This window comes from Microcaecilia unicolor, chromosome 4 (genome assembly GCF_901765095.1).
Source record: "Microcaecilia unicolor chromosome 4, aMicUni1.1, whole genome shotgun sequence".
In the NCBI taxonomy this organism is placed as follows: Eukaryota; Metazoa; Chordata; class Amphibia; order Gymnophiona; family Siphonopidae; genus Microcaecilia; species Microcaecilia unicolor.
This window is the reverse complement of record NC_044034.1, coordinates 65,201,459-65,226,815: the sequence shown is the minus strand read 5'-3', so window position 1 is coordinate 65,226,815 and position 25,357 is coordinate 65,201,459. Positions and strand designations below refer to the sequence as shown.

The following is a 25,357-nucleotide window of genomic DNA, read 5'->3' as shown; positions in this document are numbered from 1 at the left end:
AGAAAGTTCCTGTCCAGGGGTATATATGACACCTGTGATGTGGCATCTCGAGCTGCGGCCCAAGGTATAGTGATGCGCAGGCTCTCATGGCTGCGTGCCTCTGACCTGGACAACCGCTCCCAGCAGCGGCTGGCCGATGTCCCTTGCCGGGGGGATAATATTTTTGGTGAGAAAGTCGAGCAGTTGGTGGACCAACTACACCAGCGGGAAACCGCCCTCGACAAGCTCTCCCACCGGGCGCCTTCAGCATCCACCTCAGCAGGTGGACGTTTTTCCCGGGGCAGGCAGGCTGCGCCCTACGCCTACAACAAGCGTAGGTACACCCAGCCGGCTCGAAGGCCTCATCAGGCACAGGGACAGTCCCAGCGCGCTCGTTCCCGTCAACAAGCGTGCGCCTAAGCAGCCCCCGGCGCCTCCACAGCAAAAACCGGGGACGGGTTTTTGACTGGTTCCATGGGAACATAGCCGCCATCAAAGTGTCCGTACCGGACGATCTGCCAGTCGGGGGGAGGTTAAAACTTTTTCACCAAAGGTGGCCTCTAATAACCTCCGACCAGTGGGTTCTCCAAATAGTGCGGTGCGGATACGCCCTGAATTTGGCCTCCCCTCCACCAAATTGTCCTCCGGGAGCCCAATCCTTCAGCTCCCATCACAAGCAGGTACTTGCAGAGGAACTCTCCACCCTTCTCAGCGCCAATGCGGTCGAGCCCGTGCCACCCGGGCAGGAAGGGCAGGGATTCTATTCCAGGTACTTCCTTGTGGAAAGGAAAACAGGGGGGATGCGCCCCATCCTAGACCTGAGAGGCCTGAACAAATACCTGGTCAAAGAGAAGTTCAGGATGCTTTCCTTGGGCACCCTTCTACCAATGATTCAGAAAAACGATTGGCTATGTTCCCTGGATTTGAAGGACGCATACACTCATATCCCGATACTGCCAGCTCACAGACAGTATCTCAGATTCCGCCTGGGAACACGGCACTTTCAGTATTGTGTGCTGCCCTTTGGGCTCGCCTCTGCCCCACGGGTGTTCACGAAGTGCCTCGTGGTGGTCGCGGCGTATCTAAGCAAGCTGGGAGTGCACGTGTTCCCATATCTCAACGATTGGCTGGTCAAGAATACCTCGGAGGCAGGAGCTCTTCGGTCCATGCAGTGCACTATTCACCTCCTGGAGCTGCTGGGGTTTGTGATAAATTACCCAAAGTCCCAACTCCAGCCAGTCCAATCTCTGGAATTCATAGGAGCTCTGCTGAATTCACAGACAGCTCAGGCCTTTCTTCCCGAAGCGAGGGCCCACAACCTCCTGTCCCTCGCTTCCCAGACCAGAGCGTCTCAGCAGGTCACAGCTCGGCAGATGTTGAGACTCCTAGGTCATATGGCCTCCACAGTTCATGTGACTCCCATGGCTCGTCTTCACATGAGATCTGCTCAATGGACCCTAGCTTCCCAGTGGTGCCAAGCCACCGGGAATCTAGAAGATGTCATCCGCCTGTCCCTCAGTTGCCGCAATTCGCTGCACTGGTGGACACTTCGGACCAATTTGACCCTGGGACGTCCATTCCAAATTCCGCAGCCCACGAAGGTGCTGACGACGGATGCATCTCGCCTGGGTTGGGGAGCTCATGTCGATGGGCTTCACACCCAGGGACTGTGGTCCCTCCAGGAAAAAGATCTTCAGATCAACCTCCTGGAGCTCCGAGCGGTCTGGAACGCTCTGAAGGCCTTCAGAGATCGGCTGTCCTATCAAATTATCCAAATTCGGACAGACAATCAGGTTGCAATGTATTACATCAACAAGCAGGGGGGCACCGGATCTTGCCCCCTGTGTCAGGAAGCCGTCGGGATGTGGCGTTGGGCCTGCCAGTTCGGCATGCTTCTTCAAGCCACATACCTGGCAGGTGTAAACAACAGTCTGGCCGACAAACTGAGCAGAGTCATGCAACCGCACGAGTCGTTGCTCCATTCCAGAGTGGTACGCAAGATCTTCCGAGAGTGGGGCACTCCCTCGGTGGACCTTTTCGCCTCTCAGACCAACCACAAGCTGCCTCTGTTCTGTTCCAGACTACAGGCACACGGCAGACTAGCGTCGGATGCCTTTCTCCTCCATTGGGGGACTGGCCTCCTGTATGCTTATCCTCCCATACCTTTGGTGGGGAAGACCTTACTGAAGCTCAAGCAAGACCACGGCACCATGATTCTGATAGCGCCTTTTTGGCCCCGCCAGATCTGGTTCCCTCTTCTTCTGGAGTTGTCCTCCGAAGAACCGTGGAGATTGGAGTGTTTTCCGACTCTCATTTCGCAGAACGACGGAGCGCTTCTGCACCCCAGCCTTCAGTCTCTGGCTCTCACGGCCTGGATGTTGAGGGCGTAGACTTTGCTTCGTTGGGTCTGTCTGAGGGTGTCTCCCGTGTCTTGCTTGCCTCTAGAAAGGATTCCACTAAAAAGAGTCTGGTCTCAAGACCAACTCAGTAAGGAATCACCTTAGTGCAATTAGTGCTTACCATTATCATGTAGAGGATAAAGCCATCTCTGGAGAGCCTTTAGTCGTTCGATTCATGAGAGGCTTGCTTTTGTCAAAGCCCCCTGTCAAGCCTCCTGCAGTGTCATGGGATCTCAACGTCATCCTCACCCAGCTGATGAAACCTCCTTTTGAGCCACTGAATTCATGCCACCTAAAGTACTTGACCTGGAAGGTCATTTTCTTGGTGGCAGTTACTTCAGCTCGTAGAGTCAGTGAGCTTCAAGCCCTGGTAGCTCATGCTCCTTAAACTAAATTACATCATAACAGAGTAGTACTCCGCACTCATCCTGAGTTCCTGCCAAAGGTGGTGTCGGAGTTCCATCTTAACCAGTCAATTGTCTTGCCAACATTCTTTCCCAGACCGCATACCCGCCCTGCTAAATGTCAGTTGCACACATTGGACTGCAAGCGAGCTTTGGCCTTCTATCTGGAGCGAACACAGCCCCACAGACAAGTCCGCCCAATTGTTTATTTCTTTCGACCCCAATAGGAAAGGGGTCGCTGTCGGGAAACGCACCATCTCCAATTGGCTAGCAGATTGCATTTCCTTCACTTACGCCCAGACTGGGCTGACTCTTGAGGGTCATGTCACGGCTCATAGTGTCAGAGCCATGGCAGCGTCGGTGGCCCACTTGAAGTCAGCCACTATTGAAGAGATTTGCAAAGCTGTGACGTGGTCATCTGTCCACACATTCACATCTCATTACTGCCTACAGCAGGATACCTGACGCGACAGTCGGTTCAGGCAGTCGGTGCTGTAGAATCTGTTTGGGGTTTAAATCCAACTCCACCCTCCAGGACCCGAATTTATTCTGGTCAGGCTGCACTCTCAGTTAGTTGTTCTTCGTAGGTCAATTTCTGTTATATCCTCGCCGTTGCGAGGTTCAATTGACCTGGGTTCTTGTTTTGGGTGAGCCTGAGAGCTAGGGATACCCCAGTCGTGAGAACAAGCAGCCTGCTTGTCCTCGGAGAAAGCGAATGATACATACCTGTAGCAGGTGTTCTCCGAGGACAGCAGGCTGATTGTTCTCACCTACCCTCCCTCCTCCCCTTTGGAGTTGTGGTTTTTTCCTCATCCCTTTGCTTGTCATTCAACTGAGCGGGAACGGTCGCGCACGGGCGGGAAGACGGCCGCGCATGCACGGTGGGCGTGCCCTGCGTGCGGGACCGCCCGCAAAGTTTTTGTTCTGGTTGGTGGGGGCTGCCATGGACGTCAACCCAGTCGTGAGAACAATCAGCCTGCTGTCCTCGGAGAACACCTGCTACAGGTAAGTATCATTCGCTATATTGAGCCTTGGTGGTTGATGTTTTTTATTTTTTAAATACCTGCTGCTATGGCTTAAATATATCCAGATTTTCAATTCCGCTATCAGGATTGTGGCACTTGCTGAATATTCTGATTTATTTGTGATGCTATCTGGATAGCAAACAGATAAAGATAGGAGAGCCTTCTTGCTGTCCTAACTTTATCTGGATTGCAGACTGAGTATTGCCACTAAATGGATAACTTCTATCTGTATCCAAGCTCTGTTACTGGGCCATTCCAGCATTATCCAGATAGTTGTGGATATTTAATTGACACTATCTGGATAGTGCTGGAGTGGACAGCCCAGATATCCAGATGATCTCTGAAATTATAAGGATATGTATGTTTACATGTTAGGCTCATAGTTTTTAAAGACAGATCAAGGACCAGTTGTTCCATCCAGTAGGTTGGCTGCTTGTTATCCATGTCAGTTTTGTTATCTTCTTTGCTTCTATGTCATCCTGGGACAATGACGTTCATATACCTGAGGTCATTCATGTCGATTTGCAAATGGAGATTGTAGTATGCTTTGTTTTATTTTGTGTGGACTGGCATTAAAATTTTCTCTAGATGTTTCCAAAGTCTGGACTAGCCTTGTATAAACAAGACACTGCAGAATGACTTCAAATAGCTAGGATATACATTTTGATCAAAATCCATACTCAAAAAGAAAATTTTAGTTTGTATGGGGGAAGGCAATACAGATAGCCCTCTGACCCACAAATCTTTTGCTTCTTCACTACAGAATCTTGAACAAGGCCTAAGTATTATTGGAGTTTGCCTTTAAGCAGGTTTCAGGGTTTTGTTTTAGTTTTTTTGTTTTTCATCTACACTATTGTCATGTTTACAGTTGAAATATCTCACCTGGGTCATACACCAAATCTCCTTTTCTGCTTTTAACAGAGGCATTCCGTGCACCATCATTTCGAAATGGTCCTGATAAAAATGGTTTCTCTCTTGGATTCAGCAAAAATTTAAAACAAGTATTTGGAGATGAAAAGAAATATTGGTTGCTGCCTATTTTTACAAGGTATATCTACACAGCTTATTTTTTAAGTGATTTGTTTTTGTACCTCAGTGTCGCTCTTGGAGATCTACTTTCTTTTCCATGTACCTGGTATTGCTGATTCTTATACTGAGAGTTTGTATTTCCTAATCTAAACATGCCAATAGGATATCTGACGTTTCCTACAAGTCTGATGCTTATATTTGCTAATTCTCTTAGGCTACACACCCCTAACTGAGTGCTCTCTAAAGCAATACCAAGTTGCACCTGGAATGGGGGCAAGAAGGCAACAGCTGAAAGACAGGCAAGGGCAAATAGATTATCCATGTGGAGAGTAATTTTATAACAGGTCGCCTAGGTAGAAAGACCAAGTAGGGGTTTATTGTAAGCCTGTTTTATAAATATTAGGCGCTTAAATGTCTTTATAAAGTTCCTGCACAAGTTCAGCAGAAATTGCATCTAAAATGAACCCATATACAGTTACATACACATAAACCGTGGTAGGCACTAGAACCTGTCTGGTTTCTACCATGCACCATAAAGCACTTGTTCAGGACGCACTGAGGCGTCCCACGGTAGTGTGCTTTTCAGTGCACGCTAATCCCATGCTAGAAAATAGTTTTTATTTTTTTAGTGCAGGAGGCATGTCGGTGAGCGGAGAGTAGGCATGCCCTATGCCAAGTGGGTAGCGTGGGCATGGGAGCCCTCAGCACCTACAAAATAGGTGGCAGTAAGGGCTCCTCTGGTAATAGCCATGCACCATCAGTAGGTCTGAGCATTGGAGGGCTATATTTCTGCACTATTCACTTCAGCGCCAGAGCTTTCAGCATCAGAGCCAAAGAGAGAGGAGAAAAGTTTTGTAAGCAGACATTTGCAACTTTATACTGTTAATTGTTTTTAGTTTAGTGTGACAGTGTCTATCAGTGTTTAAGAAAGCATTTGTGAGTGGCTTAAGCCACGTCTCTGCTGTGCAGTGAAGGGGTAACTTTATAAACCTGATTTACATGAAGAAAAGAGCTATAATAAAATTGTGACTGCATTTATGTGTAAATAGTGCCCGTACAGAAAGTGTGTACCTCCTTTTATGCCCAAGTATTTTGGGGCATAGTTGCAATGTACTCATTTTATAAAATACGTGGGTATATATGTACACCTGTCTTTTTAGATTGTAAGCTCCTTGAGCAGGGACTGTCCTTCCATGTTAAATTGTACAGCGCTGCGTAACCCTAGTAGCGCTTTAGAAATGTTAAGTAGTAGTAAGTAGTATATGTAGAGTGCAAACACACATTTACACCAACTTTACAGCAGGTGTGAAGAAGTGTGCTGACATTTGTATACTATGATTTATTTATAAAATAGACTTAAATACACACTTTTGGAGTTCTGCCAAAGGGGTCCTGTTTTTTTATATATTTATTCATTCATTCTTATATCCCACGATTATCCAAAAACAAGTTTTGGTTCAATGTGATTAACAGTTTGGAGAAATTACAGTAATGTTCTACAGTTACAAAGCAGTATAGAACATCTGTAACATGTATAATTATGTAATATTTCTTGAAAAGGTAGGTTTTTAATTCTTTTCATTAAAAAATCAAGCCCTGAGTATGTGGGCAGTAGAAAGTTCAGATAAGTGACCACTTGTCCCATGATCAGGCAAATCTCGCAAGGATTTTCACATACTAATTGACTGCATGTATTCTTCTGCACATTCGAAAGAGAAGTTTCTTCTGGTTATGCTTCTATAGTTGATCTTATCCTACTGTGTTTGTCCTCCTCCAGCTTAGGTGATGGTTGTTCTTTTCCGACTCGACTTGTGATTTTGGATCCGGAACAACCTACATGCTCAAGTGAAAACAGTTGTACAAAAAAGTAAGATTTCACATTTCAATTTTATTTGATATACTACAAATAAAATATAATTATCTAAGTGGTTTGCAATATAATAATACTAAAATAAAAAGAATAACATGCTAAAGAATGCTGGGACCCAGGACAAATTGAGAGGAGGCCCCAAAACTCTTGAAAAAGCTATATCTTCTTCAGCTTTAGGCAGGCTTGGGGGGGGGGGGGGGGGCTATAGTATGGGCAGTCTCTTTAATACCAGCTCTGAGGAGAGGTTGATCTTTTTGTACCACATGACATCAGTGACTAAAGACTAGGCTGGAGAAACACTAGCACAGACATTCAGCCAACTTGAGAAGTATTTTTATACATGCTTACAGATCCCTCTAAAGCAGCCTTGCCCCTTTCACAAGTTTCCATGGCAGCAAGAAGCTTGAGAAGATGAAGGGGGTGAGGCTGCTGGAGGACCTATAAGCACACACTAGCTTACAAGCTTCATGTTAGTTTTGTTTCTTTATATTGCTGCTGTTGTCTTGGGCCCAGCGAAAGGGATAGGTCTGAACCCAGGAGGAAACCATTGGAATGGGGAGCCGAAACGAGAGGAATGGGGGTGGGGTTATCATGGGACATCCAGAAAGCACTTGGAATGCCCTCCCACAGAGGTGGTAGAGATAAAAACCATAACGGAATTCCAAAATGCATGGGAAAAACTCGTAGGAATCCTGTTTAGAAGGACTCGATCCAAAGAAGCTTAGCAGAGACTAGGTGGCAACACTGGTAATTGGGAAGTAAAGCCAGTATTGGACGGACTGTCTGTGCCCTGATTGTGGCTGGATAGATTTGGATGGGCTGGAAGGGCTTCGATAAAAACTTTAAAAGTTTTAGAACAAGGACAGTGCCAGGCAGACTTCTATGGTCTATGCCCTGAAAATAACAATGGACAAATCAAGATCAGGTATACATATATTATATGACATGATACCTTTATGTAATGAGTTTTTCTCGGGCAGACTGGATGGATTGTATAGGTCTTTATCTGCCATCATCTACTATGTTATCTTCTTTTTCTATAAGTTGAGTAACATTTAAAGAGTCAGAAGAAATTTCAGATCCCAAGACTTGTTGTCCTCCTTCATTTTTTGCAAAAAGTGGAGTATTTTGTAAACATGCCAATAAGATATGTAATATTTTCTTGCAGGTCTGATGTTCACATTTGCTAATATTCCTAGGACAAACACCCCTAGCTGTAAAGCAGTAATGAGCTGCATCTAGTGCGATGGCTCAGATAGTTTGGATAATACCACCACCTATTGCTGCTTTTGTGAAACTGTAAATGAGAAGACAGATTCTATGTGCTAAATCCAGAAGGGTTCCATATTAAAAAGCTTATTTACAACTACAGTCAGTAGGGGTCGAATCTTCCCTCAAAAAGACCAAGTAGACAAAAATCCACTCCTTGGTGCCTCCTGAGTGGGATGCTTGTACTCTGGACTTTCTTGGGAGCAAGATACTCCAGAGGGCTGTGCTCAAGTCCCGCATAATTCTTATCAGTTTTTCATGAGACAGTACATGTGAAATATTCTGAACAAGGGAGACGTTTCTCCCTCACAAGTGTGACAATCTTAGGTCACTAGTGGACAAAGGAAAGAAGTATGGAAAACTCATGTTTAGATTATGATGTTTTTCAGACAGCCCAGGTGGGCTTGACCTTGGGAGGGTTTATCAAGACTCATAATATAAGAGCCTCCTTTTTCCCCTTTTTTGACCTGTAGCTAGGAACTCCCAGCTGTGATGGTCCCATGTGATGATTCCAGCAACAGACATTCCACATATGTGGTTGCCAAGATACAAAACCTTTGTTACTTTTTTTTTTCCAACCTGGGCTACTACATTGGATCATTTCACCTAGTTGAGGGCATTTCGCTATCCTCTAAGAACACCTGTTACCAGTAACCAACTTTGTTTTTGCACCTTTATTCCTTCTGGCAGCTAAACAACTATGAATTTTTAGAATATCCATAGTAGATAAGTATGACAGAGCCACCTATTTTGGTGAAATCAGACCTGTTTGGACATTCTCCGAGGACAAGCAGGCTGCTTGTACATGTGGGTCGGCGTCCACGGTGGCCCAGGAAATGGCAAATTCTACGCAGACCCTGCTTGAATAGCTTCTACACTTGTCAGAGTCTGGTGTCAAGACTAACTCCATAAGGGTTCACCTTAGTGTGATTAGTGCTTATCACCGCTGTGTAGAGGGTAAGCCTATCTCTGGACAGCCTTTAGCTGTTCGCTTCATGAGAGGTTTGCTTTTGTTAAAGCCCCCTGTCAAACCTCCACCAGTGTCATGGGATCTCAACGTCGTTCTCACCCAGCTGATGAAAGCTCCATTTGAGCCACTGATTTCCTGCCATCTGAAGTACTTGACCTGGGAGGTCCTTTTCTTGGTGGCAGTTACTTCAGCTTGTAGAGTCAGTGAGCTTCAAGCCTTGGTAGCTCATGCTCCTTATACTAAATTTCATCATAACAGAGTAGTCCTCCACACTCACCCTAAGTTCTTGCCGAAGGTGGTGTCGGAGTTCCATCTGAACCAGTCAATTGTCTTGCCAACATTCTTTCCCCATCCTCATTCCCGCCCTGGCAAAAGCAGTTTGCACACCTTGGATTACAAGAGAGCATTGACCTTTTACGTGGAGCGGACAAAGCCCTTTAGACTGTCTGCCCAGTTGTTTGTTTCTTTTGATCCCAACAGGAAGGGAGATGCCATCGGAAAACGCACAATCTCCAATTGGCTAGCAGATTTCATATCCTTCACTTACGCCCAAGCTGGGCTGACTCTGGAGGGCCATGTCACGGCTCACAATGTTAGAGCCATGGATGTGTCAGTGGCTCACTTAGTCAGCCTCCATTGAGGAGATTTGCAAGGCTGCAACATGGTCATCAGTCCACACATTCACATCTCACTACTGCCTTCAGCAGGATACCCGATGCAACAGTCGGTTTGGGCAGTCGGTGCTGCAGAATCTGTTCGGGGTTTAGAATCCAACTCCACCCCTCTAGACCCCTTTTTCTTCTGTTCCAGGCTGCACTCTCACTTAGTTGTTTATGGTTTCAGATCAATCTATGTTATGTCCTCGCCGTTGCGAGGTCCAAGTGACCAATGTTTGTTGTTTTGAGTGAGCCTGGTTGCTAGGGATACCCCACATATGAGAACAAGCAGCCTGCTTGTCCTCGGAGAAAGCGAAGATACATATCTGTAGCAGGTATTCTCCGAGGACAGTAGGCTGATTGTTCTCACAAACCCGCCCACTTCCCCTTTGGAGTTGTTGTTTGTTTATTATATGCTTTTGATTAAATTGAGCGGGAACGCTCACGCGACAGGCGGGAAGTTGTCCGTGCATGCGCGGTGCACGTGATTTGCGCGCCAGAAGGCTCTGGCAAAACTTTTTTATTTTTGCTCTGAAAAACTTTGCCGTTTCCTGGGCCGCCATGGACGCCGACCCACATGCTACAGGTATGTATCTTCGCTTTATAAGGAGTCAATTAGAGAGCCACCACTGATCTATGGGAGATGAGAGAAGCATTTCAGAGACCAGCCAGAATTGTAGAAAACTGTAATAATAGTTTTGTACTTAAGAATTAATAAAAAGTGTTGATTAGTAATGCAGCTTCATAAAGTTAACAAAACCTTGTCTCTCTTCAGTTACCTGTACATCCATGACTGCAGATGTTAACCACTGCTAATATAACCATGATTGATTTGAATCCAATTAAGAGTTGTAATTCAGTGTTAAGACTAAAGTTTTTCTTTTGTTGTTCTGGTTCCAGCAGTGCAACTGGTCAGCCCTTTCCTGTCAGACCACTCAATGAGTCTCAGAATCGATTACTAGATAATGAAAATCTATGGGCCGAAGGTGGAACACAAAGAGAAAAGGCTAGAGCAGGTAAGGTGATTTGTTAGACAGTCTTCCTGCTGTTTGGTATAAGATTTTTAAAACGTACAGTGATAGTCCCTTCTGAAAGGTAAGGCAAATAGGGCTTCTTTTATAAAGCCATGCTACTGATTCTCGGTGTGGCAAATGAGAAGAAGCCCATTCAGTTCCTTTGGGCTTCCTCTCATTTGCCGCTCAGGAATTGCTAGCACAGCTTTGTAAAAGAAGCCCTTAGTACTTGGTATTGGAAGTTCATTCAAAAGGGTTTGAATCATTGATTTAGATTCTTTGGACAATTTAAGAGTAATGGAAATTATAAAAATACTAGTAAAAAAGGCCCGTTTCTGACACAAATGAAACGGGCGCTAGCAAGGTTTTCCTCGGAGTGTGTATGTTTGGGAGAGTGTATGTGAGAGTGACTGTTTGAGAGTCAGAGTGTGAGTGTGTGTGTGTGAGAGAGAGAGTGAGTCTGGGTGTGAGTGTGTTTGTGAGAGAGTGTGTGTGTGAGAATGAGAGTGTGTGCAAGTGTGTATGTGAGACACAGTGTGAGAGAGAGTGTGTGTGTGTGGGCGAGAGAGTGTGTGTGAGAGACAGATTCTCTGTGAGAGTGAGTGTATGAGACCAAGCGAGTGTGTGAGTGACTGTGTGGCACATAGAGAGTGAATGTGATACAGTGTGAGACAGAGTGTGTGAGAGTGAGAGTCAGAAGACATTGTATATGAGAGAGAGAGTGTGAGCCCTGCCCTCCCAATCCATGCCCATCTGTCCCCTGCCCCCTCCATTCATCCTTTTCCAGCAATTCCCCTCTCTCCCTGAGCCCTGCCCTCCCAATCCATGCCCATCCATGCTCCTCTGTCACCTGTCCCCTCCATTCATCCCTATCCAGCAATTCCCCTCTCTCCCTGAGCCCTGCCCTGCAATCCATATCCATCCATGCCCATCTGTCCCCTCCATTCATCCCTATCCAGCAATTCCCCTCTCTCCCTGAGCCCTGCCCTCCCAATCCATGCTCCTCTGTCCCCTGCTCCCTCCATTCATCCCTTTCCAGCAATTCCCCTCTCTCCCTGAGCCCTGCCCTCCCAATCCATGCCCATCCATGCTTCTCTGTCACCTGCTCCCTCCATTCATCCCTATCCAGCAATTCCCCTCTCTCCCTGAGCCCTGCCCTGCAATCCATATCCATCCATGCCCATCTGTCCCCTCCATTCATCCCTATCCAGCAATTCCCCTCTCTCCCTGAGCCCTGCCCTCCCAATCCATGCCCATCCATGCTCCTCTGTCCCCTGCCCCCTCCATTCATCCCTTTCCAGCAATTCCCCTCTCTCCCTGAGCCCTGCCCTCCCAATCCATGCCCATCCATGCTCCTCTGTCCTCTGCCGCCTCCATTCAACCTTTTCCAGCAAGTCCCCTCTCTCCCTTCCATGACCCCCCTCGCCTCCATGCTCCTCTTCTCCCCCCCCCCCCCTTCGCATCCATGCTGTCGTTTCTCCCCTGCCCTCCCGCTCCCATTGTTCAACTTTACTGGCCACCCTCTTCTCTCCCCCCAACTTTTTTTTTTTTTTTTTCTTCTTCTTTTAAATTTACCTCCGTGGCGGTTCCGGCAGCGAAGCGTCAGGGAAGGAGGCGGCGCTCCCGACGTCTAGCCTTCCCTTCGCTGTGTTCTGCCTTCTTCTGACGTCATCCTTGACGTCAGAAGAAGGCGGAACACAGCGAAGGGAAGGCTAGAGACGTCGGGAGTGCCGCCTCCTTCCCTGACGCTGCGCTGCCGGAATTGTTTTTTTTTTTTTTCCGCCCTCGACGTCATGACGTTTGACATGAGGGCGGGTCAGAGACGGCTGGCTGGCTTGAAGGCTTCACACCATGAATCCACGAACCCTTCAGCCTGGGAGTGACGTCAGATGGCTTCAGAACGTTGTCCTCAGAACGTTGAGGGTGCGTTTTATTATATTAGATAATGTTAGAGTGAAAGAAATTTGGTTTATTATGGATCCTAAACTGATGCACTTTTAATGCTGTGACTGTAATGGGAAAATTGTTTATTTTTCATAGAATAAGTATATTCTATTATATGATTAAAAAGTGCATGCTAAGATTAAAATAACTCTAGTAGTTTCTTTGATGGAAAGTAATCGGGTTGGCAATAATATATGGTATATTTTAATGTAGTACATATGTATCTGCTCTAAAATACTATCAAGAGTAGGTCAAAAATAATAACCCTGTTACAAAGAATAACCTGTAAACTACCAAAAATAAAACTCTTCAAAATTGTTTGTGGGAACCCAACATAAATCACTTCCAAATATGAAGAACCTAACCTCCAATTGATGATAGGTTCTTTCTAAACATAAATATGGTTACAGAACTGTGGTGATAAACTACATGTTTATATATGTAGCTATCAATATGTTAAAAGAGGAAGTAAAAATCTTCTGAGACTTATCCTTTACTTTCCTCTCAATTGTTTATGGTTCAATTATAATATTTTTTGTCCTTAAAAATATATAGCATTTATCTTTTGCATCCGACGGGGTCCCTTTTTGCCCATCAAAATATTCGGCTTTATCAAGGAAATCCATGTGCTTTATTTTCAAATCTGGAAATCAACCAATCAGAAATCCACATTACAAAAAAGCAATGATCCTGGAATTTTTAAATATTGAACTGTATAACTCTTTTAATATATGACCAATATTGCTTGTTAATGGATTAACAGCCTCCCCATAAGGTTTACCCAAAAATCTATTACTCAAAAATACTTGTTGTCTAACATCCACAAACAAAACAGATTGTGACTGTGGTTCAGGTTTTGTGCAATAAACTTTCCAATTGGGAATTTTGTGAAGAAAACTTGAAAAACATTGAAAAAAATGGGAAATTTCTTACTCATTTAATTACAGCATTCTTACTTGCAGCTTGTTTGATTTCACTGTTGTGTCAACATGGCGCCCATTTTTAAATGGACGCTAATTCAATGGTGACGTCAGTTATCAGAAACTATATGCTGAAGTCTTAAAGGAATACTTCCCATTGTATTGCTGTGTTCAAGCCCTTAGGCTCTAATGCTTGTAATTTATATATCCAACGTTGTTCTAATTGAAGGAGAAGTCTAGCTCTATCACCTCCTCTTTTGCTCATCTTGACTTGGTCAATAACAAAACATCAAATCATCCTATATAATAATTCTCACCTCCAACGTTCTGACTTGCCTGGGACCGTGGCTCATTCCAAGTTGGTCTGCTAGGCTCCGTAGATCAGGCTGACATCACTGTAACCATTATGATGTCAACTTCAGAACCCGGGGGGGAAAAAAACATGCCTCACAGCTGATCCATGTCCAGAGGAGGGTTGCTGGACATGGGTGGCTGCAGGGGGGGCAGGGGGTCGCTAGACATGGGTGGCTGCAGGGGGGGCAGGGGAGAGAGGAGGGTCGCTGGACATGGGTGGCTGCAGTGGGCGCAGGGGGAGAGGAGGGTCTCTGGACATGGGTGGCTGCAGGGGAGCCGAGGAAAACCTTGCTAGCGCCCGTTTCATTTGTGTCAGAAACAGGCCTTTCCTCAGCGACCCTCCAGACCGGTCAAGATGCGTGGGTTATGTCCTCCTACCAGCAGAGGGAGACTGAGAAAACACTAAGCTTTTGAAGCCTGTATATATAACCTGTGCAGAACCTCCACTAGCCAGTATTTTCTCAGTCTCAGCAGAGGTAGCAGTTGACAGCCTGTGCAGTCTCCAATAGTCTGGTGAGGTAGTTTGTCATTGGGTCGTAGGATTTTTTCCTTCCAAACTTTATTCTGTTGCAGTACCCTGTACGTGTGTGTAAAAAAAAAAAAAAAAAAGTGCTTTGGGGCCCTGGGTCCTGTGGGGCCCAGTTTTTCCCCCTGGGGTGTTACACCTATGTTTGGGTCCCTCCCCCTGTGCTGCTCTCTATTTCTGTTTGCTTGGCAGCTTTGTGCCTCGGCTGCTTTCTCAGTATTGTAGCCTTGAGTGCCTTACAATTTCCAGATGCCAGAGTTAGAGTACTGTGCCTTTAAGGTCAGTTATTCTATTTCATTTTGCTTGCCAGCTTTGTGCCTCGGCTGCTGTCTCAGTATTGTAGCTTTGAGTGCCTTACAATTTCCAGCTGCCAGAGTTGGAGTACTGTGCCTTTAAGGGCATTTATTTCTTTATTTTCAGCGGACCGAACGGGGGTTTCGATTCCTTGCTGGAACGAGGGAGCAGCGCTTTCTTCAGTGCTTTTGCAGTATGAGTGAGTTTTTGGTTTGGCGCGTTTGCGGAACAGCTTTTCCCTTCCCTCGTGGTTTATGGCGGCCCAGCTCCTCCGATGTCGCGCGTGCTTGTGGCGAGGGGTAGAGGCGCAGGGCGCTCAGTGTAGCTTTGCGGTGCGCCTATAAAGGTGGCTGCGGCTCCCCCCGTCTTGACCGCGGAGGGATCGATGGTGTCGGGAGTCTCCGGGTCAGCGGGAGCGTAGGCAGGGCCACTGTCAGCGGGAACAGTTTCGGCGGGAACGGCCGCCATCTTGAGTCCGACGCGGCCCGTGGAGCCAGCTGTTTTTGGGCGTGCGGCCTCCGTTTTTGGCACAAAAGGGCCTAATGACGGTCCAGGAATGGTGGGCTTTCCTCCAGATTTTGTCTGGACGCGGTATCAGGCCTGGAGATCGGGACCCCCCCCCCCCCCCCAATTGGAAGAGGGGGCTGTTTCCGTCTTGGCTGAGAGACCACGGTTAGAGTGGTCAGAGGACAGGCAATGTTTTTCTCCTGTAGCTGCAGAAGCTGCGCTTAGTGATCTGGGGGAGTCAGATGGAATTGATGGCTCTCAGGAGCAGGATTGTTGGATTCCTGGAGAGGATCCTTCAGTAGTGCGGATTTTCCATAGAGATGAGCTGTCAGAACTCATAGATCAGGTGTCGTCCACCCTTCAGTTTGGTCCTGAGGTGGCTTTGGGGGAAACTGTCCAAGATCCGTTGGTGAAGGGCATTCAGCGTCAGGCGTGATCCTTCCCTATGAACAAGGATCTCCGGGAGATGATTTGTCAGGAATGGGATTTGCCGTGTAAGGTGGCAAAGGCAATGGCGAGGCTTTATCCCCTCCCTCAGGACGATAGGGATTCCTTTAAGGCTCCCACGGTAGATGCAGTAGTGACGGCAGTAATTATAGCTACGGCTATCCTGGTTGATGGAGGAATGGCCCTCCGTGATCCTCAGGATAGGAGGTTGGGATCTTTTCTCTAGCGTAGTTTTGTTTTGTCGGCTCTAGCCCTGCAGGCCTCGGTTTGTGGGGTTCTGGTAGCTCGGGCATGTTTTCATTGGGCCGAGAAGCTCCTGGATGATTCAGTAGATGTTGGTTCTTCTGGGGGTCAGGAGTTAGCCAACTTGGACATGGGTTCATCCTTTTTGTCTGAGGCTTTTATGATTTGTTGCGTACTTCAGACAAAAAATATGGCTATGGTTGTGGGTCTCTGCCACTTAAGGGAGCTATGCTCTTTGGAGAAGATTTGGACGAGTTAGTGTGAGGTCTTAGTGATACCAAGGTTCTATGGCTTCCAGATTTTCGGTTCAAGGCAGGGGCCAGAACTAGTTCCTCTTGGGGACGGTTTAGGGAGGCTCAGCGGTATAGGCCGGGCAGATCGAGTGGGACCTACCCCTAGCTGTCTGTTCATCTGTCCAATTTAGATTGTAAGCTCTGTTGAGCAGGGACTGTCTTTTCATGTTAATTTGTACAGCGCTGCGTAAGTCTAGTAGCACTATAGAAATGTTTAATAGTAGTAGTAGTAGGACCTCTAGGGGTCGGTTTTTCCAGCGCACACAGTTCTTTCGTGAGAGTCGTCGCGGAGGGCGTGGCTTTTCCACGGGAGGTTAGTATTCAGGCCGCAATTCCCAATGAAGGTGTGTGGGCTCAGGCTCTGGTGCATGTTGGGGCTCGGCTGAGTCTGTTTTACCAGAGCTGGGCCCAAATCAGGTCAGATCAGTGGGTTCTCGAGGTGTTTCGAGGTGGATATGCGCTGGAATTCGAAAGCTGTTCTCCCGAAGTGTTTCTAGAATCCCTCTGTCAGTCTTGGAGCAAGAGGGCAGCAGTGAGGGACACTCTGCGGTGGCTGCTCGCGTTGGGAACCGTGGTTCCTGTTCCTTCAGATCAGCAACGCTCAGGGTGCTATTTGATCTATTTTGTGGTCCACAAGAAAGAGGACACTTTTCGTCCCATTTTAGATCTCAAAAGGGTCAATGCGGCACTCAAGGTGCCCTCTTTTCGGATGGAGACGTTGCGGTCGGTCACTCGTGCGGTCCGGAAAGGAGAGTTTCTCACTTCCTTGGATTTGACGGAAGCTTATCTTCACTTTCCTTCGTGCGGCCTTTTGGTTCCAAGTTACAGGGTTCGATTTGTCGGTTCCTTGCAGAGAAGGCGCCGACGGCCCGTACCTATCGTCAGGTCCTGGGCCTGATGGCGGCGACCATAGAGGTAGTTCCGTGGGCCAGGGCGCACATGCGTCAGGTACAGTCAGCTCTGCTCAGTCGTTGGTCCCCTCTGTCGCAGGACTTGGAGATGTGTTGTCTGCTGTCGGTGGTCCCTCATCTCAGTCTCCGCTGGTGGCTCAACCCGCGCAATTTGGGAAAAGGAATGCCGTTGGAGTCCCCACAGGGGCTGGTAATGGTCACGGATGCCAGTCTGCAAGATTGGGGGGCACATTGTCTCGGTCAGGTAGCTCAAGGTCGCTGGTCTCGGGCAGAAGCAGAATGGTCCATCAACCGGCTGGAAACTCGGGCCATTCTAGTGGCGCTCCAGGCCTTGCCGTCGGTGGTTCGCCACAAGGCAGTCCGTGCTCTGCGACAACGCCATGGCAGTAGCGTATGTCAACCGTCAAGGGGGGCGAAGAGCCTTGGCTGTGCAGTTGAACTCATCTTCAGGCTCTCTTGGCAGCGCATGTGGCCGGGGTAGGTCACATAGATGCAGATTATCTCAGCAGGCACACTCTAGATCCCAGAGAGTGGTCTTTTCTTCGGTCAGTGTTCCAGCGAGTTGTGTCGGTCTGGGGACTTTCGGTGATAGATCTTAGGGCAACGGCTCGCTATGTGCAAGTTCAGAGATTTTTTTTTTTTCAGTCGCTGAAGAGACCCTTGAGCGGAGGGAATCGACGCTCTTCTGTTGCCTTGGCCTCGGGAGTGGCTGTATGTGTTTCCTCCGTGGCTGTTAGTTGGTCAAGTAATATAGCGCATCGAACTTCACTCCGGTCGGGTGATTCTGGTGGCTCCGGATTGGCAGCGTCGACCATGGTACGGAGACCTGGTGCGGTTGGCAGGGGCGGCGGCCCTGCCTTTGTTGGGATCAGTTCTGTGTCAAGGCCCGATAATCATGCCGGATCCGGCTCGGTTTTCGCTTACGGCTTGGCTCTTGAGCGGCACAAGTTGAAGAAGAGGGGGCTTTCGTCCAGTGGCTTTGCTACGATGTTGAGTTCCCGTAGACGATCCACTTCCTTGGCGTATGTCCGGGTTTGGAGAATCTTTGAGCACTGGTGTGAAGACCATCAAGTTCGGCCGTGTCGCTCTTCGGTGGCGGAAGTTTTGGAATTTTTGCACGATGGTGTTGATAGGGGTCTGGCCTTATCTACACTGAAGGTTCAGGTGGCAGCTTTGTCATGTTTTCGTGGGAAGCTTCAGTGAAAGTCCTTCGCTTCTGTGCCTGAGGTAGTGCGTTTTTTGAAGGGTGTTAAGTTGCTGCGTCCGCCTCAGTGACGGATGGTGCCTCCGTGGGATTTGAAGCTAGTTTTGGATGCTTTGATCGGGCCTCTGGTATCGGCATCTTGTAAGGATTTATCTTTAAAGACGGTCTTGTTGGTGGCGATTACTTCAGCACGGAGGGTTTCAGAGCTTCAGGCTTTGTCTTGTAGGGAACCATTTTTGTCCTTTCTGAGGGAAAGGTTTCGTTGCGGACGGTGCTTTCCTTTTTTGCCCAAGGTGGTTTCCGAGTTCCATGTTAATCAGGTCATCTCTCTGCCAGTGTTGGGTGATATGGCTGGAGATTCGGAGCAGCGTGGTATTGCCAAGCTGGATGTCAGGAGAGTTTTGAGTTATTATCTCTCTGGAACTCAGGACTTCAGAGCCTCTGACCGTTTGTTCGTTCTTCATGCTGGCCCAAAGAAGGGTGCAGCGGCTCCTAAGGTGACCATAGCACGGTGGTTGAAGGAGGCGGTTGCATCTGCTTACTTGGTGAAGGGTCCTGTGGTGCCTAGGGGCTGGTCTGCTCATTCCACTAGGGGAATGGCAGCCTCGTGGGCGGAGAATAGTATGATTTCTCCGTTAGATATTTGTCGGGCTGCGGTTTGGTTTTCGTTGCATTCCTTTGTGAAGCATTATAGGATTCCTGTGCATGCAAAGGACAAGGTGCGCTTTGGGGCAGCAGTTTTGACCTCTGGCCTTAGTAGGTCCCTCCCGTAAGTTAGTTACTGCTCTGGTACGTCCCACGCGTCTTGACCGGTCTGGAGGGTCGCTGAGGAAGGTGAAATTAGATCTTACCTGCTAATTTTCTTTCCTCTAGACCCTCCAGACCAGTCAAGAGCACGCCCTGTCTGTATTGGAGGCCAGGAGGTGTGTTTGTTGGATAATTCTTGGCTTCTGTAGATTGTTGTTTCTCTAATTGCAGACTCTGTTTATTTCTGTTTTGTGATAGGAGTCTGGGACAGGTGGGGCTCTTCTTTGATGGTCCGCCTGTAGAAGCCCAACTGTTTTATCAAAGGCAAAGGAACATGTTTCCGTAAGAGCAAGCGGAAGATGTTTCTTGTTTTTGCAGTTTACTGTGACCACGTACAGGGTTGCTAGTTGTTGTTAGTGTTTTTTGTTTCTCTGCTTTGTCAGGGTTATACTGGCTAGTGGAGGTTCTGCACAGGTTATATATACAGGCTTCAAAAGCTTAGTGTTTTCTCAGTCTCCCTCTGCTGGTAGGAGGACATAACCCACGCGTCTTGACCGGTCTGGAGGGTCTAGAGGAAAGAAAATTAGCAGGTAAGATCTAATTTCACCTTTTTACTAGTGTTTAATAAAACCACATTGTGCTTTGAGTGGGGATCCTGCTTGCAACCTTTTGATGCAGGATTTATGTTCCAAAAATCTAGTGTGTAATTTTCGCATAGTTTCTCCAACATATATTTTATGACATGGACATTGTAGAATATAAATTACAAAATCTGAGCAGCAATTCATTTTAGATCTGATAACATATTTCTTCTGATCAACAGGATTTATAAATTCATCATATTCCATAGTTATATTACATGTGCTACAACCCCCACATTTAAAATGACCGTGAGGTGCTATAATATTATCTTGTTGTCTCAACTGTGCTGGACTAATTAACTCCTTTAGGTTCTGACCACGAGAAAAAGCTAAGCGCAAACTGCTATGTTGAAACAAAGGATGAGACTACATAATGTCCCAATTTTTCTTAATATAATATTATTAAGAAAAATTGGGACATTATGCAGTTTTTATGTTTTTAAATTGTTTTGATTACTATGTAGAAAAGGCAGTATATCAAATTTTTAAGAAACATAATAAACATAAAACATTCACTGCAGTCCTCTCTGTTGATTTCAGGTACAAAAAGCCATGTTGCAGTTTCAATGGAAAGTTGACTTCAGTCTGTAAGTGACCAACAACTTGAATAAGAAAAGCCAAGGGTAAGGCTAAAGATTTAGCATCTTACAGAAGCTATAGTATAATATCTAAAAGGTTATATTAAAGCAGCAGTATTTTCTGATGTCTGAACAAAAAAGAATATGGATTTAGTTCATGCCTTTTTTAGTAGTAGCTCAAGGTGAGTTACATTCAGATATAGCAGGCATTCGCCAATTCCTGGAGGGCTTACAGTCAAAGGGGCTCTATTACTAAGCTGTATAGGTGAGTATGCACATCAATTTTAAACTACCGCCCAGCTACAACAAGGGGTAATTTCATTTTCTATGTGCATCCGCTAACTGGGCGGTAATCGGCATTGTACTCGTAGACCATTACCGCACGGTTAATGCGTGAGACTTTACTGCTAGGTCAATGGGTGGCGATAAAGTCTCAGGCCCAAAATGGACGCACGCCAATTTTTATTTTGACGCACATCCATTTTTTCGGCCAAAAAAAAAAGGCCTTTTTTGCAGGTGTGCTGAAAAATGGATCTCCGCGTGGCCAAAACATGCGCCTACATTAGCGCAACCCATTTTTCAGCGCACCTTAGTAAAAGGACCCCTAAGTTTGTACCTGAGGTAGTGGAGAGTTGAGTGATGTGCTCAAGATCGCAAGAAATGGAAGAGAAGTGTAGTCCATGGATATACGTTAACCCAAGAACACAACAGCAAGAGGAATGAAGCTGTCTTTCCACAAAGACTAATGGTAATAATAATTAGATAATTAACTATAAAAAGATGAAAACAATTTATCAACCATGAATAAATATTTATGCATCACCCACAGGTACCTGGGCCATATGGTCTAGTTGGACATATACATTGTTCCTTACTGTAAAAGGTTTTTATGTGGTAAATATATGATTGATTTTGTACCCATGATGCAGACAAATGCCAAAACTTGTGACCTGGATTGGCCACTGTTGGAAACAGGATGCTGGGCTTGATGGACCTTTGGTCTGTCCCAGTATAGCAATACTTATGTACTTATGATACAGGATCTTACCTTGAAGTCAAATTTTCTGGTTGCTATCTGTTTAAGGAGAAGAGTATCAAAGTTGCAGACTCATTCCTATCGAGAACTATTTTTAGTCTTTTATGAGGAAAAAGTGGTTCTGCAGCCAGTTCCTTCTTTTCTTTCTAAAGTAGTTGCTCTGTTTCACCATAATCAGTATTCTTACGGGTCTTCAGACAGCCTGATAACAGGGATCATCATGGTTGTCATCATAGGTTGGATGTAGGACTAGTGCTGTGTTATTTGTCAAGGCCAGTGAGTTTAGAAAGTTAGACTGTGATTTTTGGTAGACCTAGGAAGGATGAAGTGGTTTTGAAGGCTACTGTTGCATGCTGGATTAATGAGGCGATTGCTTCACCACACATTTTTTAGGTCAGATTAGTTCCCTTAATTTTCAAGACTTATTTGTCTTGCGGTCAAGGGTCATCATGGGCAGAACACAAATTAATTCCGCCTAAAGAGATTTGCAAGATGGTCATCATTGCATTCCTTTGTCAAACGTTATAGACTAGATGTGCAGACAAGGCAAGAGGTTGCTTTTAGAGCCTGTGTGTTGTCAGTGTGTGTTGCTAGATTCCACCTTTAAAGAATACTGCCATTTGTAGTTCCATTAATTGATACTTCAGATGTTTACAATATGTCTGTCGTTGGGTTTCTCTTAGTGTTTATGGGGAGTTAGATTCACTTTTTTGTTAAGAAAACACTGGCTGTTGCTAGGCTGCATAGAATGCTATATAAAGTGATATCATAATTCAATAGTTCTCAGACTCCACCTGCTGGCAGGAGCATATGTACTCAAGCATCTAGATGAATCTGGAGGGACTCATGGCAAGAAAATTAGCAGGTAAGACCTAATTCCTTAGCATCCCTCTGGACCGGCCCAGGATTGGACTGATGGGTTGTGCTCGCCTACCAGCAGGTGGAGACTGAGAAAAAAACTCTGACTCTAGAGAGCCAATAAGAGCCCTGGTCATGTGACCCTAGCCTCAGTATTTTCTCAGTCTCCCAGCAGGTAGGAAGCGAGCCCATTAGTCTCTCTTTGTAGGATATATATCTATATATATTTGTATTCTGGTTTTCTCTTTATTTTTCTTTCTGTGCCTGGGGAATATTGTTAGAGGCTTTTTGTTCTACTTCTCTACTGTTTTCAGCCTCTGGGGTGTCACACTCGGATGTTCCCGGGTCCCTCCCCCACTCCTCCCCATCTCCCTAATGTTCAAATCAGAAATAATTATTAAAAGAAGGGAAGGGCCACCCTTTCTGAGGAGAGGTGTATGCCTTTGGGAGAGGCAGCCAGGATTGTTTAAAAAAAAAAAAAGAAGGAGAACTTTCCCCATTGACTGAATGAGCAGACAGCTCCGTTTGATGGTCTGGGAATGCTTTGCTGGCTGTGATTCAGCTGTGTGAAAAAAAAAAAAGAACTAAGCTGCAGCATTTCGTTTGTGCCCTATTTTATAGTAGTGCTGTATTTTATTAAGCAGTTCCGTTTGTTCTTCTGTATTGGGGGAGTTCTTTGTTAAGAAAGTAGATAAAGGGAACTCGCGCAAACCGCGTCGGCGCGAGCACGTTTTTTCCTCTGAAACGTCGGAGAAGTTGAAGAGGTGCTCTGTATGTCAGCGCCGAGGCATTAATGCCTCTGGCGCTTGTAAATACTGCACGGTGCTCGACGTTTTCTCTGCTCCTCTCCCTCCGTCGACTTCTGCGTCCGTTTTGGCGGTTGGCCCTTCTCCCGCAATGGCGTTGGCGCCGACGGCGGAGGCCTCAGGCTCGGCTTCGGGGAGCGGAGCTGGGAAGGGCCAGCTCCGATTATTCTTGCAGGGGGTCCGTCTGCTTTGCGCAGCTCAGCGATCTTAGGTGATACTGACTCAGGGACTATGGTGCAGGCTACTGGCACTCAGGCAGGAGGGTTTCCTCCTGAGTTTGTCCTGCAGATGTATCAGGCCTTTTTGATGCAGAGGGGCACGTCAGGAGCAGGAGTGTCAGAGGAGCCTGTTACAACTATCCTCCCTCCCAAGAGACCTAGGGATTGGGACACACAATTAGATTTTCTTTCCACTCAGGATCATGAAATGCCCCTTTTAGAGGAGGAAGAGGACTTAGCGGACCATTCTTGGGAAGATCCTTCCTCTTTAAATCCATACGCTGTGCCTTTGCCTCAGGGGGAGGATCCCGCTGTGGCTAGAGTGTTCCATAGGGAGGACTTGCAGGATCTCATTTCTATGGTATCCTCTACTTTGCATTTTGAGGATCCTCTTCTTGACTCTGAGGTCCGAAAGGTTGATATTTTGGTTAAGGGCTCCAGAGCTTCCACAAAAACTTTTCCCATGCATCAGGATATTTGGGAGGTTATTAAAGCTCAGTGGGAGGTCCCGGATGCGGCTTTTCGTCCCTCTAAGTCGATGTACCACCGTTACCCTGTCCCAGAGGCTGATAGAGCTCTGCTTAAACTTCCTGTTGTAGATGCCGTGGTTTCGGCTGTTACTAAGTGCAACACGGTCCCGGTGGATGGAGGAACTGCACTGCGGGATGCTCAGGACAGGAGACTTGACACTCTTCTAAAGAATAGTTTTGATGTTTCTTTCTGGCTGTTCAAGTGGCCATTTGTGGTTCTCTGGTGGCCAGAGCTTGTTTTCGTTGGGCGGAAAGAGTTTTGGACCGTTCTTCCAATGATCTAGGAGCGATTGATGTGGAAGTGGCTAAGATTGAGACGGGCTCTGCGTTTTTAGCCGATGCTCTGTATGATCTGTTGAGGGCTTCTTCTAAGTCCTTGGCCTTGGGGGTCGCAGCTCGTCGCTCTCTTTGGTTGAAGGGTTGGTCGGCGGATGCGGCCTCCAAGTCTAAATTAAGTAAATTCCCTTTAGGGGTTCTGTTTTGTTTGGAGAAGAATTGGATAAATTGGTTCATTCCCTAGGGGATTCTAAGGTTCCGCGTCTTCCGGAGGATAGACCTCGGCAGTCTAGTTGCGGGGCTTTGTTTGGTCGTGGTCGCATGCGCTCTTTTCGTAGATTTCAATCTGATAGGGGTCCTCAGACTCAGAGAACTCGGTTTTTCAACAGGACTCAGAGCGAGTGGTAGTGTTCTTGCAGTCCCTAGGTTGGGTGGTGAATCTAGCCAAGAGCAGTTTGGTTCCCTCGCAGTCTCTCGAGTATTTGGGGGTCATCTTCGATACGGCGAGGGGTCGAGTTTTCCTTCCGCAGGGCAGGGCAGGATTCTAAAGCTCCGGTCTCAGATTCTGAATTTGATACATCACAAGGTCCCTTGTGCTCGGGATTATCTTCAGGTTCTCGGGTCCATGGCAGCCACGATAGAGGTACTGCCCTGGGCCAGAGCTCATATGAGGTCTCTTCAGTGGTCTCTTCTGTCTCGGTGGTCGGCTCAAACGGATTCTCTCCTGAAGAAGTTGTCTCTGCGCAACCGGGAACGCATCTCTCTGTTTTGGTGGCTACGGATGCAGAATCTCACTGTAGAGATGCCATTGGAGTCTCCTCAGTGGATACCATTGACAACAGATGCTAGTCTCCGAGGCTGGGGAGCTCATTGCCTAGACCAGTGGACCCAGGGTCTCTGGTCTCCGCTGGAAGCAGCTCAATCCATCAACTTCTTGGAGACCAGATGGATTCGGTTAGCTCTGCAGCACTTCGTCTCTCCTGGTGGGCAAAGCGTGCGAGTTCTCTCGGACAACGCCTCGGCAGTGGCCTACATCAACCGCCAGGGAGGAACGAGGTGTCATCTGCTGTGTTGAGAAGCGGAAAGTCTTCTCGCCTGGGCGGAGATTCACCTCACAGCCATATCAGCCTCGCATGTAGCAGGAGTGGACAACGTTCAAGCAGACTTTCTCAGTCGTCACACTCTCGATCCCGGGGAGTGGGCTCTCAGCGATCGGGTGTTTCAGTTGATAGTAGACCACTGGGGTCTTCCAGTTTTAGATCTTTTCGCCTCAAGTCTCAACTCCAAAGCTCCTCACTTCTTCATTCGCCAAAGAGATGCAAGAGCGGTAGGGGTCGACGCCCTCTTGCAGCGGTAGCCCTCTGGTCTTCTTTACGCATTTCCTCCATGGCCACTAATAGGTCGTCTCCT

At 47.0% G+C, this 25,357-nt stretch overlaps 1 protein-coding gene across 1 annotated transcript in view; it reads left to right on the top strand.

The window, feature by feature from the left end:
- The window catches only part of ZDHHC20 (zinc finger DHHC-type containing 20), a 170,555-nt gene that overhangs the window by 123,505 nt on the left and 21,693 nt on the right, over window positions 1-25,357 (top strand). Inside the window, 4 exon segments of the mRNA XM_030200304.1 lie at window positions 4,729-4,855; window positions 6,614-6,703; window positions 10,502-10,617; window positions 20,186-20,268. Coding sequence (XP_030056164.1) covers window positions 4,729-4,855; window positions 6,614-6,703; window positions 10,502-10,617; window positions 20,186-20,223 — 371 coding nt within the window. The 3' untranslated portion in view covers window positions 20,224-20,268.